The 15,816-nt window shown below is 38.8% G+C and overlaps 1 protein-coding gene across 1 annotated transcript in view; it reads left to right on the forward strand.

Moving 5' to 3' along the window:
* camsap3 (calmodulin regulated spectrin-associated protein family, member 3) overlaps positions 1–15,816 on the forward strand; it is a 38,110-nt gene that overhangs the window by 12,432 nt on the left and 9,862 nt on the right. Inside the window, exon 2 of the mRNA XM_082148952.1 lies at positions 6,627–7,056. Coding sequence (XP_082005078.1) covers positions 6,627–7,056 — 430 coding nt within the window. The remainder of the gene's footprint in view (positions 1–6,626; positions 7,057–15,816) is intronic.

A 15,816-nucleotide genomic window follows, 5' to 3' on the forward strand; every position in this document is an offset into this window, starting at 1 on the left:
AAAAGGTCTGTGTGGTCCTCTGATTGAGCCCGCTGGCCTTTAATTAAAACAAAAATGGACTTTAATGCTCAATGTTCCCATGACAACCCTCTTCAAATCTGAGGTTGACCCTTCTCTGTAGTGTAAAGAAGCTTATTGGAAACTTGAAACAGTGGTCTTATGATAGAGATCATAAAGGTGTAATGCTCTTTTGTTGGCTTTAGCTGTCCGTGTTTGGAGACGTACTGAGATGTGACAGTCGTGTAAAGCTCAGCTGACCCGTCAGTCACGTCACCGCATGACCTGTGGGTGTGGAGACGCTACATCCTATTTGCTGATGTCTCTCTCTGCAGACTTCTATGTAAAATGTCTGTTTGCTTTTGGAGTTCTGCTCAGCTGACTTCAGTCAAACCATTTTAATGAGCGATCGTCTCCTTTCGTTTATTGATTCCACGCTTCTGTCCCCTGCCTCCATTGAGCCAGACCTCCTGAATCTCTTGACCTTTCACCTCTTCATTGACTAAAATTGGTGTGTGTGTGTGTGTGTGTGTGAGAGAGAGAGAGAGAGAGAGAGAGAGAGAGAGAGAGAGAGAGAGAGAGAGAGAGCAAAAGCACATCAGATAGAGTGTACGTCGAGGAAGAACAGGGTGATATGGGTAATGTTTACACATTTAGAGCTGATGTTTGCTGTCATAATAGTGTCTAGGACATTGGTGGTGGTTGTCATCTGACCTCTCTTTCCTTGCTGATTCCCTTTCTTCCACTTGTGATGTTCCTTATCTAAACCATAGCCACATTTACATTGACACCTTTTGCATCCAAACAGTGTTGACATGAACGCTAAATAAAGCTTCAAGCGCAGTACTTTCAGTTTCAGTTCTCAATCCCATCAAGAGTTTACAGATCCTAACGAACAGATTAGAAGAGGTTTATACAATCTGAATAAAATTTAAAGTGGCTTTGGTCAATTCATTCCGATTGATGTGATTACATGGGACTTTTTTTATTCCGACTGTCCTACTAGTCCGATTGCAAAAGGGCCCATGTAAATGCAGCTAGTGTGCTTTACTAACTGAACTGAACTAAGTTTTGCTTGGCCATTCATTCAAAATAGTGTCGCTTTTCCAGTTAGAAGCTTTTCCATGTTAGAATTTTTTACTGACCAAGTTTGTCCACATTGAATGTGAAAATGCTGCATGACAGAACACCATTACAGCCAGACAGAACATATAACACATAAGTTTGTCTGTAGTGGTATTTTTGACCAATGAGATTTCACTGCGCGGAGCTAGCTTGCATGATGCAGCAAAAATGAAACGATCACCAAAACATCTTGACACTGAACATGAGTCACAGCCCGTGTCACACAGGTCGTGCCTTGTTTTGACACAGAGGAAACAAAACACATTTTTACACTTTGGGGACAGTAAGATTTTTCATCAAATGTTTCTTGAGCAGCAAATCAGCATATTAGAATTATTTCTGAAGGATCATGTGACACTGAAGGATCAGACTAGAGTAATGATGCTGAAAATGTGAAAATTCTACTTTACCATCACAGGGATAAATTACATCGTAATATAGATTTTAAATGATTAAATATAGATAAATATAGAAATATATATTTTAAATAAATGCAGCCTTGGTGTAACTTTTGAACGGTAATGTACATCTTATTTAAGTTAATTTGGGATGGTTTTGATTTAACCAGTTCAGAAAAATACTATTGAGCTAACTGCTTTTTAGGACTACTTTAAATTGTGAGTAGCTTGTAATTTGATGAGCTACAGTTCCAAACTAGCTTCCCCAGCACTGCTGTCTGTCTGTGTGTCTGTGTGTGTGTGTGTGTGTGTGTGTGTGTGTGTGTGTGTGTGTGTGTGTGTGTGTGTGTGTGTGTGTGTGTGTGTGTGTGTGTGTGTGTGTGTGTGTGTGTGTGTGTGTGTCTGTGTGTGTGTATCCAGCGCTTGTCCCATTAAATTCTGTCCTAGTTTAGCGTCGCCCTCTCTGTTTTCAGGTATTACTCTCCCATCTTTTCTCTGAAGGTGCAGCACAGACCAGTCATTCATTGACTGCCAGTCCTACAGGGAAATGAAGCCTCTATCAGCCACCCTTATCTCGCATCACTGCAGCTTTTGCATCCTGCTTTGCATTCTGGGTTTGAGTTTTATGTGTCACCCAGTTGGTGGGCAATGTATTGCTGCCCCCTTTATTTTACGAATTCTCATTCTCATTTATTTATTTATTTTTGGCTTAGTTGGTTGGCGATGTCACATTGCATGTGCATAATGTTATCTGTTAGTTAGTTTAGACACCGTCTAGACACCCGCTTTTCATGATCCAATCAATTAATTTTGGATAAAATTAAGTAGTACTTTATTTTTTCTCATCCCCATTGAATCCAGTTTCACTCAAAAATACACTACCGAGCATAGGTTTGAGCTTGGTATGTTTAAAAAAAAAAAGTGTTTATGTTTATGGCGGACCTGGAGGGTCTGGGGAATTCCCCATGAATATTTTATAAGTATATTAATAAATATTGTACAGTATGGGTGTGTGATTATATCGTCTATGATAATATCATGATTATTGTTTTAACGATGTGCAATCTGACATTGAGTATGTCTCACTTCACAAAAACACATCTAGAGTGCACGCATTCTCTACGTGATGTAGTCTAGTAGGTTATTAGACTAGTGATCTGACAGCACACGCAGAGATTGACTTCCCTGCAGCAGACTATAAACTTAATTAAACTGTAGCCTCTTACGATTTCATAAGTGCACGAAGCCATATCGCAATTTGGATTTTAGTTTGATTGATACTTTACCAAAGCAATGTCACAAAACACAACAACTTTATCATGAGGTGTAAATATATGTTCGGTTCATTATAAAAACTGTGGCGGGACAGATTATAGTTATTGGGGAACTATATAAATATTATCGCAATTTAAATTAACTACTTTTTCTTTTGTAATATATTTTAAATTAAATGTATTCCTGTGATGGCAAATCTGAAGTTTCAGCATCATTACTCCAGTCTTCAGTGTCACATGATCATTCAGAAATCAGTCTAATATGATGATTTGATGCTCAAGAAACATATCTGATTATTATTAATGAAAACAGTTGTACAACAATTTTTTTCAAAATTCTTTGAATAAAAAAAATAAAAAAAATAAAAATACTGACCCCACTCCCATAATGGAAGTAAAATGTTTCGTGTTGACTTCAAGGACAGAATGAATTGGTGTTCCTGCTGGCATGAAGCTCTGTGTACAGGTGTACAATTACATGATTCATAGTGTAACTGTGTTTTGAGAGTGATCGGCATCTTCAGGATGGGTGGGATTTACTGATCGTACGCATTGATTGCAATATAAGGTCAAATACAAACTACATTGTTTATGTACACTGGTATTGCATATTTTAGCTGCTCCTATCATAGGGTTTTTGTCCTCTAATGTGTCCTAGAACTGGTCCCACGACTTCTGGCTGCTGGTTAAACATGGATGTGGTGGAGAGGTGCCATTCTTATTGTGGATTCATGATTGGCCCTGAATGCGGCAGAACCAGTTCACAGTGGGCGTGTGAGGTGTACATTTCAAGTTTGCGTTTCTCAAGGTTTTGTGTGTGTTTGGTCTCTCACCAGCCCAGGAGCGGTCTCCCTTTTCTGTCCTTTCACAGGTGTTGACATTTCAATTCAAACTCTCTGCCTGACAAAGCATGAGTGTGTAAAATAATAATTTATTGTGGCACGTATGTGGATCGTTGTTCTCCAGTCGACGTGCTTCAGATTACACCTCACTTGGACTGTAGGGCCCTATGAAATATTTTTGAGTTTTTTCCATAAATTCTGTATTTGGTTGTATGGTTAAATTAAATTTTAGTAAAAAAAAAACATGTCTAATGATTTGAAATCATGAAAACTAATGTACAACACTTTATTGAAAGTATAAGAAAAAAATGACATATTTAGAGCCCTTCATAATCCATTTTTTATTTCCTTTTTTTTTATAAGAAATGTTGCGTTTTCCATTTTAATTGTTTAATTACATTTTATTAATCAAAAACATCAAACATAGAAAAAATTATGAAAAATACCATTCACAACAATTTTATTAAAAGAGTAAAAAAAAATCTATCTTTGTTTGTTTTATTTTTTAATAGCAGTTTTTATCAGTTGAATTCATTAGACTTTAACAATTCAATAATTTATACATTTTTACAATAATAGCATTGTTCATTTAAACTATGAAATGTTTTGTGCTGTCTTTTTTTTATTACTTTTTATGGGTTTATGATGTAATTATTGTAATACGAGTTTATTATAAAAAACGGTGGTAATCAAATCAAGGCATGGGACACTAATCTAATTAATCTTTTAAAATGTAATCAAATGAAAATTGAATTACAATTCCTTTAATTTGTTTGCCAACAAAGTGCTGGTTTACTGTTAAAATTAAAAGATAGAAGAAAAATTGTGATCTTTAAAAAAAAATAGTTTATGATCATCATTATTATTATTATTATTATTACAATAGTAATATATTTGTGCCACATCACTGAAATCATCGGGCCGTGTGTCTGCGTGTTTGTGTGAGGAAAAGCGAGCCGGACAGGTTGGATGTCTCCTATTGTACAGCACATCAAACGCTCTGCAGACGATACACACCTGCCTCTTATTGGCTCCACAGACCTCAGCCCTGAACTGCTGAGCTTTTGAAGCCATCCCGGTGTGTGTGGCTTTCTAAAACTGGGCTCTGTGTGCCTGTGTATGTGCGCTCAGCTGTGGTGCACCCTGGGGAAAGTGATGTCACTGTTGCCCATAGAGCCGATTATTGGAGAGGCAGCTAGTGGAAGCAAACGACCAATTAGCAGAATTGGGACCAGGAGTGTCTTCACCATCACATCTACTGCTTCAACTCCTGAGTGTCTGTAGGTTTGTGGCGACATGCGTGTTCGCGTGTGTGTGGTTTGTTGAACTCTTGCTCTGCTCACTCGATCAGATGATTTGGGCTGTAGGGCATTTCCTCATCACTAGACTTAACGTGTTTTCTTCTTTTAGATTTATCTTTCTCTTATGTTTTCCCAGGTTGTTCTAATGTTGTTAAGGAGTGTTTATGTACAGTATACTGCCATTCAAACGTTTGGGGTCAGTAAGATTTGAATACTATTCTTTGAAATTTCTATTTCTTCAAAGAATCCATTACAAACACGAGCTGCTGTTTCCAACATTGATGATTCCTGAGTATCAAATCAGCATATGAATATGATTTCTGAAGAATCATGTGACACTGAAGACTGGAGTAATGATGCTGAAAATTCAGCTTTGATCACAGGAATAAATTACATTTTAAATATACTTAAATAGAAAACAGTTATTTTAAACTAATACTATTCCACAATATTACTGATTTTACTTTATTTTTGATCAAATAAATGTAGCCTTGATGTGCATAAGATCTCACTTATATCTTGCTGACCCCATATATACAATAAAATGCTGACAGCTATTCAGTTCATCATAAAATCACTTCATTATAAAAACACAAAAGTCAGGTTTAGACTGATTATACTATTTAAAAGCCCCCAGGTCATGTAAATGCCTTAAACGCTGCTAAAGTTGCATGCAAAGGTATACCATGATAGCAGCTGAAAATTTACATCTGTTGATGAGGCTTGCCATCATGACACAATCTATTTTTTGGGCTTATTATTAAGCGTAATGTTTGCACATGTAAATTCTCTGTTCTGTTGTTTTATTTTTTCATGACACTTTTTCATGATCTACTGTATCTAATCACATTAATAGGGCTGATTGCTACATACACTCCCGGTTGACCTACTTTATTTGCCAAAGTGTGCAGCATGTGACAAGGGCACACCGTCCTGTATACTCTATCCCAGAATTTAAAATTTTCATTCTCAATAAATGGGATCAGGACAAAATTTGAAGGACTTTTTTTCTTTCTTTTTTTTAAGATAAAAACCAGTAAAACTTTTAGGATACTTTTTTTTTTTTTTTTGCACAATTAAAGAATCTCTTACAGAGTTATGTATATATTTTTGTGTATTGTATAGTTACTTTTTTTAATTTATTATATTGTTTGTAATTTTTAATGTGGAATCTGCCGTGAAATAGTCTGTGAAGCTGATACAATAAATTACAGATAATTGCAAATTAACTTGAAGCAAAACAATTATCAACAATAATCATGTTTTGATAATATTATAATTTTTTGTTAAAGTCCCTAGAAAAGTTACATTTCCATAGTGAAAACTAGATGCCTTTAGCAGAAACGCACAAACTCAAGTGCTTTATCGCTTTATTATTGGCTAATTATAAAAATCTATTGTTTTGTTATTTTATTAAGCAAATTTAAATGTCATTCTTCCACTTTAAGATATGGTCTTTGACATGTAAACTTGAGGTGCTGCGCAGTGATGGAAACAAGTAGCTTGGCAAACGTTCCTTTGTGAAATAACATAGCACATGTGAGCGCTATACTGACCAATCAGCACTTCTATGATAGAGTTTAACGTGGTTTGTTGCATATTGTACCACATAGGCTACTGTTTTAATAAATTGTATACAGTATGTAGTATGCACTCTGAACACGTCCTGTTTCTCTCTCTTGCTTGCAGAGAATGTTCCAGTGGAGCTGCGAGAGCCGTTCTACTGTGATCAGTATGAGCAGGAACACCTGAAGCCTCCCGTCACACGCCTGCTGCTGTCCCCTGAACTCTACTGTCGAGCTTACGGCCTACTGCTGGGGGGAAGCCCTGGGGCCGAGGGGCCCCCCAAAGACATTCCAGCGCTCCTGCAGGTCCTGGGCAGGAAGGGCTTGGCACCCAAAGACCAGAATGCCCCTGTGACGGAGGCCGAGCTCCAACAGAAGCCCATCAAAATGGTAAGACGTATGAGCGGAGTCAGCACATTCCTGTCTGAATTATGTGCAGAGCTGAGTTTCATTAAACAGAAATGTGGAGTTGATACTGTAGCTTTTGTATCTCAAAACCCAGAACTGACTTGCTGTCTGCTGTCGAATCGAATTTCAGCCTCAAGTGCTCTCATGTGCACCACATTAATATCCTTCCGCTTATGAACCGCCTGGGAGACTCAACTATCAATCACGATTGATTCTGATGGTAGCTAAGGTAAAGAGTTGATAGTCCGGTCACATTTATGCAGTGTTTTATACAGTAAAGATTGTTTCTAACAGGAAAATAAAAGTGTTAATGTTATCAAATTCATCAAAAAGCAGCAGCTGAACAGAAGGTAAGTATCATTATTCAGCTCAATTTAGTTCAATGTTGATTCAATTCAGTTCAATAACTGTCAATGTTGCAAAGTTGCATCAATTATGAAATGAGTTCAGTTCAGCCATAAGCAGCTGTAAGCGATAAGGCCATAAGGCGAAAGTATCATCATTAGTTCAATGTTGATTTAGTTCAATAAGTGTCCTTATCCAGCTCCATTTAAGTCCAATTTTGTTCTCTTCCGATAGTGCCAGCGCAGTTAAATCAATAATATTACTAAATATAAATTTTCTTTTAAATCCTGATTCTCTAAGCACTATTTGTAGTACACTTACATATTGAATTAAATGGATTTTAACTATTTATTAAAGGGCCTATACAACCTGGTCACTGCATGTTTTTTTTCCTGATCGGATAGCTATTCGATATGTTAAAACTGTTCCTTGTACACTTGACCACATGAATGTATCTCTGCAAAATTAATATAAATCTGATCTTCAATTTGCACGCTATATACAAATCTAACAGAGTTCACGTCAGCAAAAGATATGTGCTGCATTTCATTTTATCATCTGCTAATTTCAAGATTAAAGACCGTAAAAGGAGAGAGAGTGGCATTCGCACTGGTAAGGTCATTTAGTAATTAGAAATTTAGAAATCGCATGTGTGTATTAGATCAGTGTATTAAAGTGAAAGCAGCGTTATATACTGTGCCTACTGCTATATATGCTGTTAATATGGAAAAACAGAAAGTCACTCACTGCTCTTGAGTGAATAACTTTAGTAGCTTTAATAAGAATACATTTCTTTCTTGAATGCTGCTGTTAAATGCTCTGGCGAGGAGATAAACATGACAGACTGTGTACAGCTCACTCAGGGTGGGTCTATACTAATAGGGCGGAGTCCGTCAGCAGTTGTGGGCGGGGCCTGTACTATGTGACACATATGCTAGAATCTGCAAAAGGCTTGTTCTGAGACACTGCTTATGATTTATGGGGATTAATAAAAGAGGAGTGGGTGGATTGGAGGTGTACATGCACTGCCGACACACATTTGTTCAAACACCATGTAAAAGTGAATTTTGCATAATGGGTCACCTTTAATGTACTGAAATTGGAGGACCAAATTCAATATGATTTTAATTGATGGCCCATGGTGTTAAACTGCATCATCACGCGTAATCCTAGAATCCTAGAATCCTAGAATATTAGATTCCATTTACACCTGGTCACATAAATGTGTTTTTCTAAAACGGATATAAATCCGATCTTCAATTCCCGCGCTATATGCAGATTTAAAGGGGTGGTTCGGGATTTTTGACATCGGACCTCATTTTTAAGTCAGCCTGGTTGTTATTCATCAGTGGAGACATTTTTTTTTCAAAATTATCCAGTCCTTATATTTGGATAGTTAGCCGATGCTAGGCTAGCGCGAGTCAATGGTATATGTTAGCCAGCCATTAAAAACCGTTTTACCCACTCCACAGTGCACCAAACGCAAATCAATTATAACACTAGACTATCGATGCAAATGTCCGTTGAGAGAATAATGTTAGAAATCAAACTTACCTTTCATCTCAATGATCCCAAAGGAACTAGTTTCTCAGCAGCTGCGGAATTTTACTTTGCTCCGGTTAGTAATGCGGCAAAAAGTAAACACAGAACAGAAGCGCACTGTAATCAGTGTACCAGCGGCAGGTAAATACACTTGCGTCATGTGTGTACCGGCTCACTCGGTTGCCTAGGTAATCAATATCACTCCGCTGCTGCTGTAGACAAGGCTTATGATTACAGGTAACAAATTATAACTAATGCAATGTGATGAAAGGTAAGTTTGATTTCTAACATTATTCTCTCAACGGACATATACATCGATAGTCTAGTGTTATAATTGATTTGCGTTTGGTGCACTGTGGAGTGGGTAAAACGGTTTTTAATGGCTGGCTAACATATACCATTGACTCGCGCTAGCCTAGCATCGGCTAACTATCCAAATATAAGGACTGGATAATTTTTATTTTTTTTATTCTCCACTGATGAATAACAACCAGGCTGACTTAAAAATGAGGTCCGATGTCAAAAATCCCGAACCACCCCTTTAATGGAGTGCACGTCACCGAAAGCAACAGATATGAGCTGCATTGTATTGATCATCAGCTAAAATGTCAAAATCAAAGACCGTAATAAGACGGGACTGGTAAGATTTCGTTTCTTTACTTTTAATGAAGATGATTGTGTGTTAAGCGTCTGCGACTTACTTTCACTTTTATTTGCGATAGTTTGCGTGTTGGCTTGATGAACAGATGCTCATCTGCGGCGATGTGTGTTGCAGTAGCATCATCATATCTGGCTATAACATGACATATAGCCTATAACACGCTCTCACATGTTTATTTTTTTTTGCATTTTTGGGAGTAGTAAAATTTACATATGTGGTTTCAACAACCAGATGCATTTACACTTGTCCAGTTTCGTCTGGAATGTGGCCCAGACCTCCTCCTGAAGTGGTTTGAGCGATCGGATTAAAATCCGTCTCGAATGCGTTTCGGAGGGCATTTACACCTGGTCTCTTCACGATCGGATAGCTATCCGATCACAGAAAATGCATGAAGTGGCTAGATGTAAACAGCCCAAGGCCATACTAAGAATCTAAGATAGGCTTTGTATCAGGAGCTGCCTATGATGGCAAAAAATGTTTTCTAGGTAGGAACCTCAGTAGGTTTTGAGACACGACGTATGCATCTGTGATTTATTGAGCATGGGTGACTCATTACAGTCCACCAGTTCAGATCAATGGGAAATCAATGCTGATTTGGCCTGCCAAAAGTCACAACCAATTCACCTTCTTGGATCAGGACACAGGGGGATGGTTTCATTGCAGCACTGGGGGATGTTTTCTGGAGGTGAAAGGGCTTCTGGGGAGGGGTGACTCCTGTTTATGCTTGATTTCCAGGGATTATAGCATCTCCCCCTTTCCTGCAATTCCACTGAGTGGATCCAGCTGTAAGGGACAGGACAGTTATTGAAAGACCGCATGCTAACCCCAGGCTCACTGGACTGGGGTGGGCGGAGAGACACAAAGGAGGGGCTGACAAATGGCAGGGTCGAGGGATCAGGCCTTAAACAATAGACAAAAGACAGCAGACCCTGTACTGATGTAGCACTTTCCTCCCTGTCAGAGAGGGCTCTTCTCACAGCTGGAAGGGCTTTAATGGACATCAGTGGAGTGTTTGATTCTCCTTGAGCTTATTACATAACTATAGAGTTTTTCTTACCAATATTTAGCCGAAACAAACTAGGTGAGAGACGTCAGTGTTGTCAAATATAAATGTCATGATTAGTGATGCAGTTGTCTGATTACTGTGCCCACGTGTCGGGTCATAAATCTGCCACCATATCGATGGGTACTACAAATTTTGTTTTCAAATGGTTTCAATAAGTTGTGAGAATTTTGGCCTGCTATTTTGACACAATTGCAATCATTGTTTTTTGTTGTTGTTTTTTTGTCCCATAAATTGGTCGTAGATGCATTGATTACAGTGTTCATACTGAAGACTTTGCAAGAGCTTAGAAAGCCTGCATCTTTTGGCAAATTTAGCAAAGAGAGACCCTGATTACAGCCCTGCAAGTCATACCCCACTTCATTTTGTTTTGTACCATTCTCCGCAGTGACCCAATTCTTGCTTTGTCTCGCCCCCGTTATACCCATTTTCAATTCTGTGTATTTGTTCCAGCCTCAGTTCTCCAACAGAGCCATCTCTGAGTGCTGACTCTGCTGAGATTGCCTAACATCGTGTGGTGCTGGAGGCAGGTGAACGTTCAGCGCTCCGCTGCTTCTGTCTGGGGCTCCCAGCTGCAGGTCCCCTGCTGGTGTCATGATGCGCTCGCTGAGCGCTGCCGATGCTCTGGGCTCATCTGGTGCTGTCTGGCTGCTTGTGGTGCGCTTCCCAGGCCTGGCTGTGGGGGCGGCTGGCTGGATGCTGTAGCAGCGTGATGAAAGTGGGTCATGATGTAGTATTAGGATTGAGGCGCAGCAGTGTGAGTGAGCCAAGCCCAGTAAACGGCTTTGGAGCAGCTAAAGTCTGTTTTAGCAATGACTATGTATCAAAACTCAACATATCAGCATACTTCCTGCATAGAAAGTAGTGATGAATAAAACTTGATGCTCATATGCTAATGTTGCATTCTATAGGACATGGGCAAAGCCACACTTGTAATGCACTTGCATGGTATTACTTTTTTTTTTTTTTTGGACATGCACCTTGTGAACACAATGGTATTTGTATATGGTAGTTGTTCAGTACTCTTGTATAAATTAAAGTCCCATGGTGTTGGCACCATACAAACACTATACAACTAAATGTGACTTGATGCAAAAGCAGTTTTTTGTAGGGTCCCCACTCTGTGGAACAGGGAAGACATAATCTCTTTCGAATGAAGGAACATCTGGAGACACATTGCTCTGACCTCCTGGTTAGCTGTTCACCTCTCTGCAGGTTTGACATTTTCCGCTCGGATGCGGTGCAGAGCCCAGCCCCCATAGAGGATAATGATCTGTGAAGATTAGTGATAATCTGTGATCCAGACTCGCCGTCATCATCCAGCTGAATATTAACAAACAGACATGTCACCTCTCAGTTATGTTGAACTGAATTGAGAGGTGACATTTTTATTTTATTTTATCTTTTCTTTTATATTTTTTAATTTTTTTCTTTTACAAGGAAACCAGGAGCCCCACACATTGCTCACAGATGCATTGATTATAATCTGTAAGGCTGTTTTTCTGTTGTTACACACTTGCTCCATATGTGTAGATCCAGGAAAGCCTCAGGTTGCTGCTGCTGTTTTGTTTTGTTTGAGGTTTTCGAGGGGAAATCATGTAATAAATGCTGGAGTTTGTGTAACCTGAACTGATCAGGGGAATTTGGAAGTCAGATTATTGCCATCTACTTCCTGAAGTTCCTGTACAGCTGTAAGACTCAAGGAACTGCAGTAATTCAGTGTTTTAGCAATGCTTTGTGTTCTACTCCTTGGTCTTATGAATAACACATTTGATTTCCACATTAGAAATGTTTTCAGTATACAGCGCGTGTTTACATAGAGAATGAGTTTACACCATCCAAGGCTGCCAGGTCTCCCTGAAAATCCCCCCTGCTGTGCCCCTGACTCTTTTATCCTGCAGTTTGTGGGACACCGAGGGCTGGGGGTTAGAATAAGAGTCCATTTTCCACCACAGTTACAATAACCACAGTGAACTTTGTTTTGCTTTGTCCTTCCAGTGGTGTATTTTGGCAGTTGTCACAGGACTGCCCCGGTTTGTGGTGACAGCAGAATGTCATTAAGAGTAGCTGGTGTGTTACCTCAGGATTTCCAGCCTCAGGGCTCGAAGCTGTGGTGAGGTGCATTATGGGTCACACTGGTTGTTATGGTGATTTGGCAGGCTGGTCTTGCTCTGTCTTCCACTGTTGGTCCCGCTCCCCTCTCATTAGGGAAACTTGTGATTCGGCTTTGCGAGTCCTGGAGTGTCGGGACGGGAAATCCAAGCCCCCCCTCCCATCTCCTCTCGCTTTCATTCCTCTCTTTTGTCGTGAACTGCTCTCCACTCCCTCCTCAGTATAATTACTATACCGCATAACAGAGCAGAGCTTGTGACCTCTGCAGTACGGTCTGTACTGATCTAACAGAAACTGCATTAAATCTTTCTCTTTTTTCACTTATTTTGGGTGGAATTCTGTGGAATGTTTTTAACATTGTATAAAATTGGGCTGTAGTGCACTCTGATTTCCAGCTATAAGAATTGTAAAATTAGCCAAAATATACAATAAATGTATGCACTACTGCTCAAAAGTTTGAGGTTAGTGAGGTTTTTTAATGTTTTTAAAAGAAGTTGCAACAAGGCTGTGTTTATTTAATCAGAAATATTATATTATGAAATGATTATTGTTTATATGTATATTATCATTTATTATTATTATTATTATTATTATTATTATTATTTTTACTATTAATATTTATATTACTATTATGATTAACAATATCATTTTTTTAAATATATTATATATGTTTTATGTATTACTCCAGTCTTCAGTGTCATGCTGATTTGGTGCTCAAGAAAAATTTCTTATCAATGTTGAAATATATTTGTATGGAAACTGCAATTTATTTTTTTGATGAATAGGTTATTTTGATGAATAGAAAGTTCAAAAGTTTGAACTTTTTGAACTTATTTTGTAACACTATAAATGTCTTACCGTCATCATTTTTGATCAATTTATGCATCCTTGCTGAATTAAGTTTATTTAAAAAAAAAAAAAAAAAAAAATGTAAATGCTCTTTTCCCAGACTTTTAAAACTGTAGTGTAAATATTTTTATTTTTCCCCTTTTTGTCTAAGTTTCTTTCCCTGATGCTTCCATCTTACCAAACAGCGTGTAACAGCTGCCCATGAGCTTTTGTTGTGTCCTCGGCCACACTGTTGCTAATTTATGTGTTTCAAAATGATCTTTGGCACTTTTATTGCCACTGAAAATGAAACTTCCGTTATCGTCCTGTTTCAGTGTGCACCAGAACATGTGTTCTTAAACCGGCCCAGAGATCGGCTGAAGCCCTCCCACTGTGGCTTATCCTCAAACATGGGCCCCCTGGCTGAGCCAGTCACTGGAAGCCGAGGTATAAATGCCCTCCGACAGGGCTGCTCCTCCCTCAACACTGCAGAGGTCAGCACTTCAGTTCACGCTCGGAAACACACCACCGTTTGTCACTGTACTGGACAGGATAAACGCGTTTATGGGTGGTTGCGAAGGATGAAATCTGCCTGTATTGCGTGTAAGGGGAAGACATTGGTTGGGACAGATTAGCATTAGCCGTGTATGGTAGAGAGGTGGCCCGCATCAGGGAATGTGTTTCTCTGACCTATTTGACTGTTTGAGAGTTAATGATTATAGCAGACTAAGCGTGGCCAATACGGAAAAAAGCCAGTGAAGATATTCAGGTGAGGGCATTTACTGTATGTTCACGAAACGGCAATGGATAACACAACTGTCGAAGGCAACGTGCGTTCTATTGATTTTTGTCCAAGTCTTTTGTTTTCATCTTTAAAGGCATGAAAAGAAGTCAAATGGCACTCTGAAAACGCCTGGCGTTGCTCCAGCTGATAGTGAATGATTCGGTTTGGCCTTGTTTGTCTCAATAAACCAAGAGGAAATATGTTAGTTTTGTCCTTGAAATAATGTCTCGTCTTTACTGTAAAAACTCACCCTCTGGCTAATTTTGACTATGGAAAGAGTGTTCTCTCATATTGATTCAAATGTCCCCTAGTCTTAACAGAATCGCCCTAGTGACATTGTGTGCCCACTGTGACGCTATATGGATGAATGTCACAGTCCTATTTTTATCCAAAATCAAATAAATTGTATGATTATAATATGTATACTTACTGTCTATCTGTCTGTCTGTCTGTCAAAATTAATTTTTAGGACATTTATGTTTTTTACTGTAGTGTGAAGAAAAACTTCTTTATTTTTTGTTTGTTTATTAAATTCAGCATAAATGTAATTATTCATACTTTGTATTATTATAATACAAAATATGACTGTCTAATTTTGTGCAATTCACCTGTACATTTCATATTGACCAGACTGGCACTCTTAGTGGTTTGGGCCGTGGGTAGTAAACGTCCCCTGGTTGAAGTGCAGAAGAGTGGTTAATGGCTTAACCTTCTTATCGCAGCTAAGGTGCTCTCCCTGACTGAGCTGATAATGTGGTTGGGTTGTTTTTAATGGGCTTGGGCGCGAGCAGCCTCACTGTAATGGGCTGGGAGGATGAAAAACAGCACTCATCATCTTTGTCCACTGTAGGTTATCGTTTCTTTTACAGCGTCTGGGATGATGTTGTTATCAGACCCTGTCAGTGTAAGGAAGATGGGTTTGTGAGAAGGGGTTAGACGATACCAAAATATTAGTAGTTGATATCAATAACAGTGTCACGATTATTGATTTAGAAATGTCAATATCCCTGGAAATTATATATAATGTGATGTGATACATCACCAACATGGCCAGTTTAACCAAGAACAGACACACAGACGTTCTTCATTGAGCATGTGCACAAATTCACACAAATTCTTCATTTAGCATTTGCAAGCAGCTGCCTACCACCAGACATCACTCTGATCATTTTTTTGGTGTAATTACAAATGACTTGGTAAAACTTAGTACCAAAAGTTCCCTTTGCACCCTCACATTGAGAAACCAACACACACACACACACACACACACAATAAATGTGGAATGCTGGAGTTTGAATTTGCAATCCCTATTGAGCTGTTCTGCAGAACTGCCCTGTATCCTTGAGTCTGTCATACATGAGTCACACTGCAATATATCAACGAGAGAGGGCGAGAAGAGGAGGGAGGGGAACAATACGGCTGCAACACTTAAGAGAAAAGAAACAACAGGAAGTCAGTCCTGAATATTGATCCATTTCTTGCTGCTTACTTGCACAGTGCTTCAACATTGCGTTATGCAGCAAAACACAATGCACATGCATATAAATCATGGCACATTACTTTCTTTTGCT

Source organism: Leuciscus leuciscus (genome assembly GCF_965113295.1).
Source record: "Leuciscus leuciscus genome assembly, chromosome: 1".
Classification (NCBI taxonomy): Eukaryota; Metazoa; Chordata; class Actinopteri; order Cypriniformes; family Leuciscidae; genus Leuciscus; species Leuciscus leuciscus.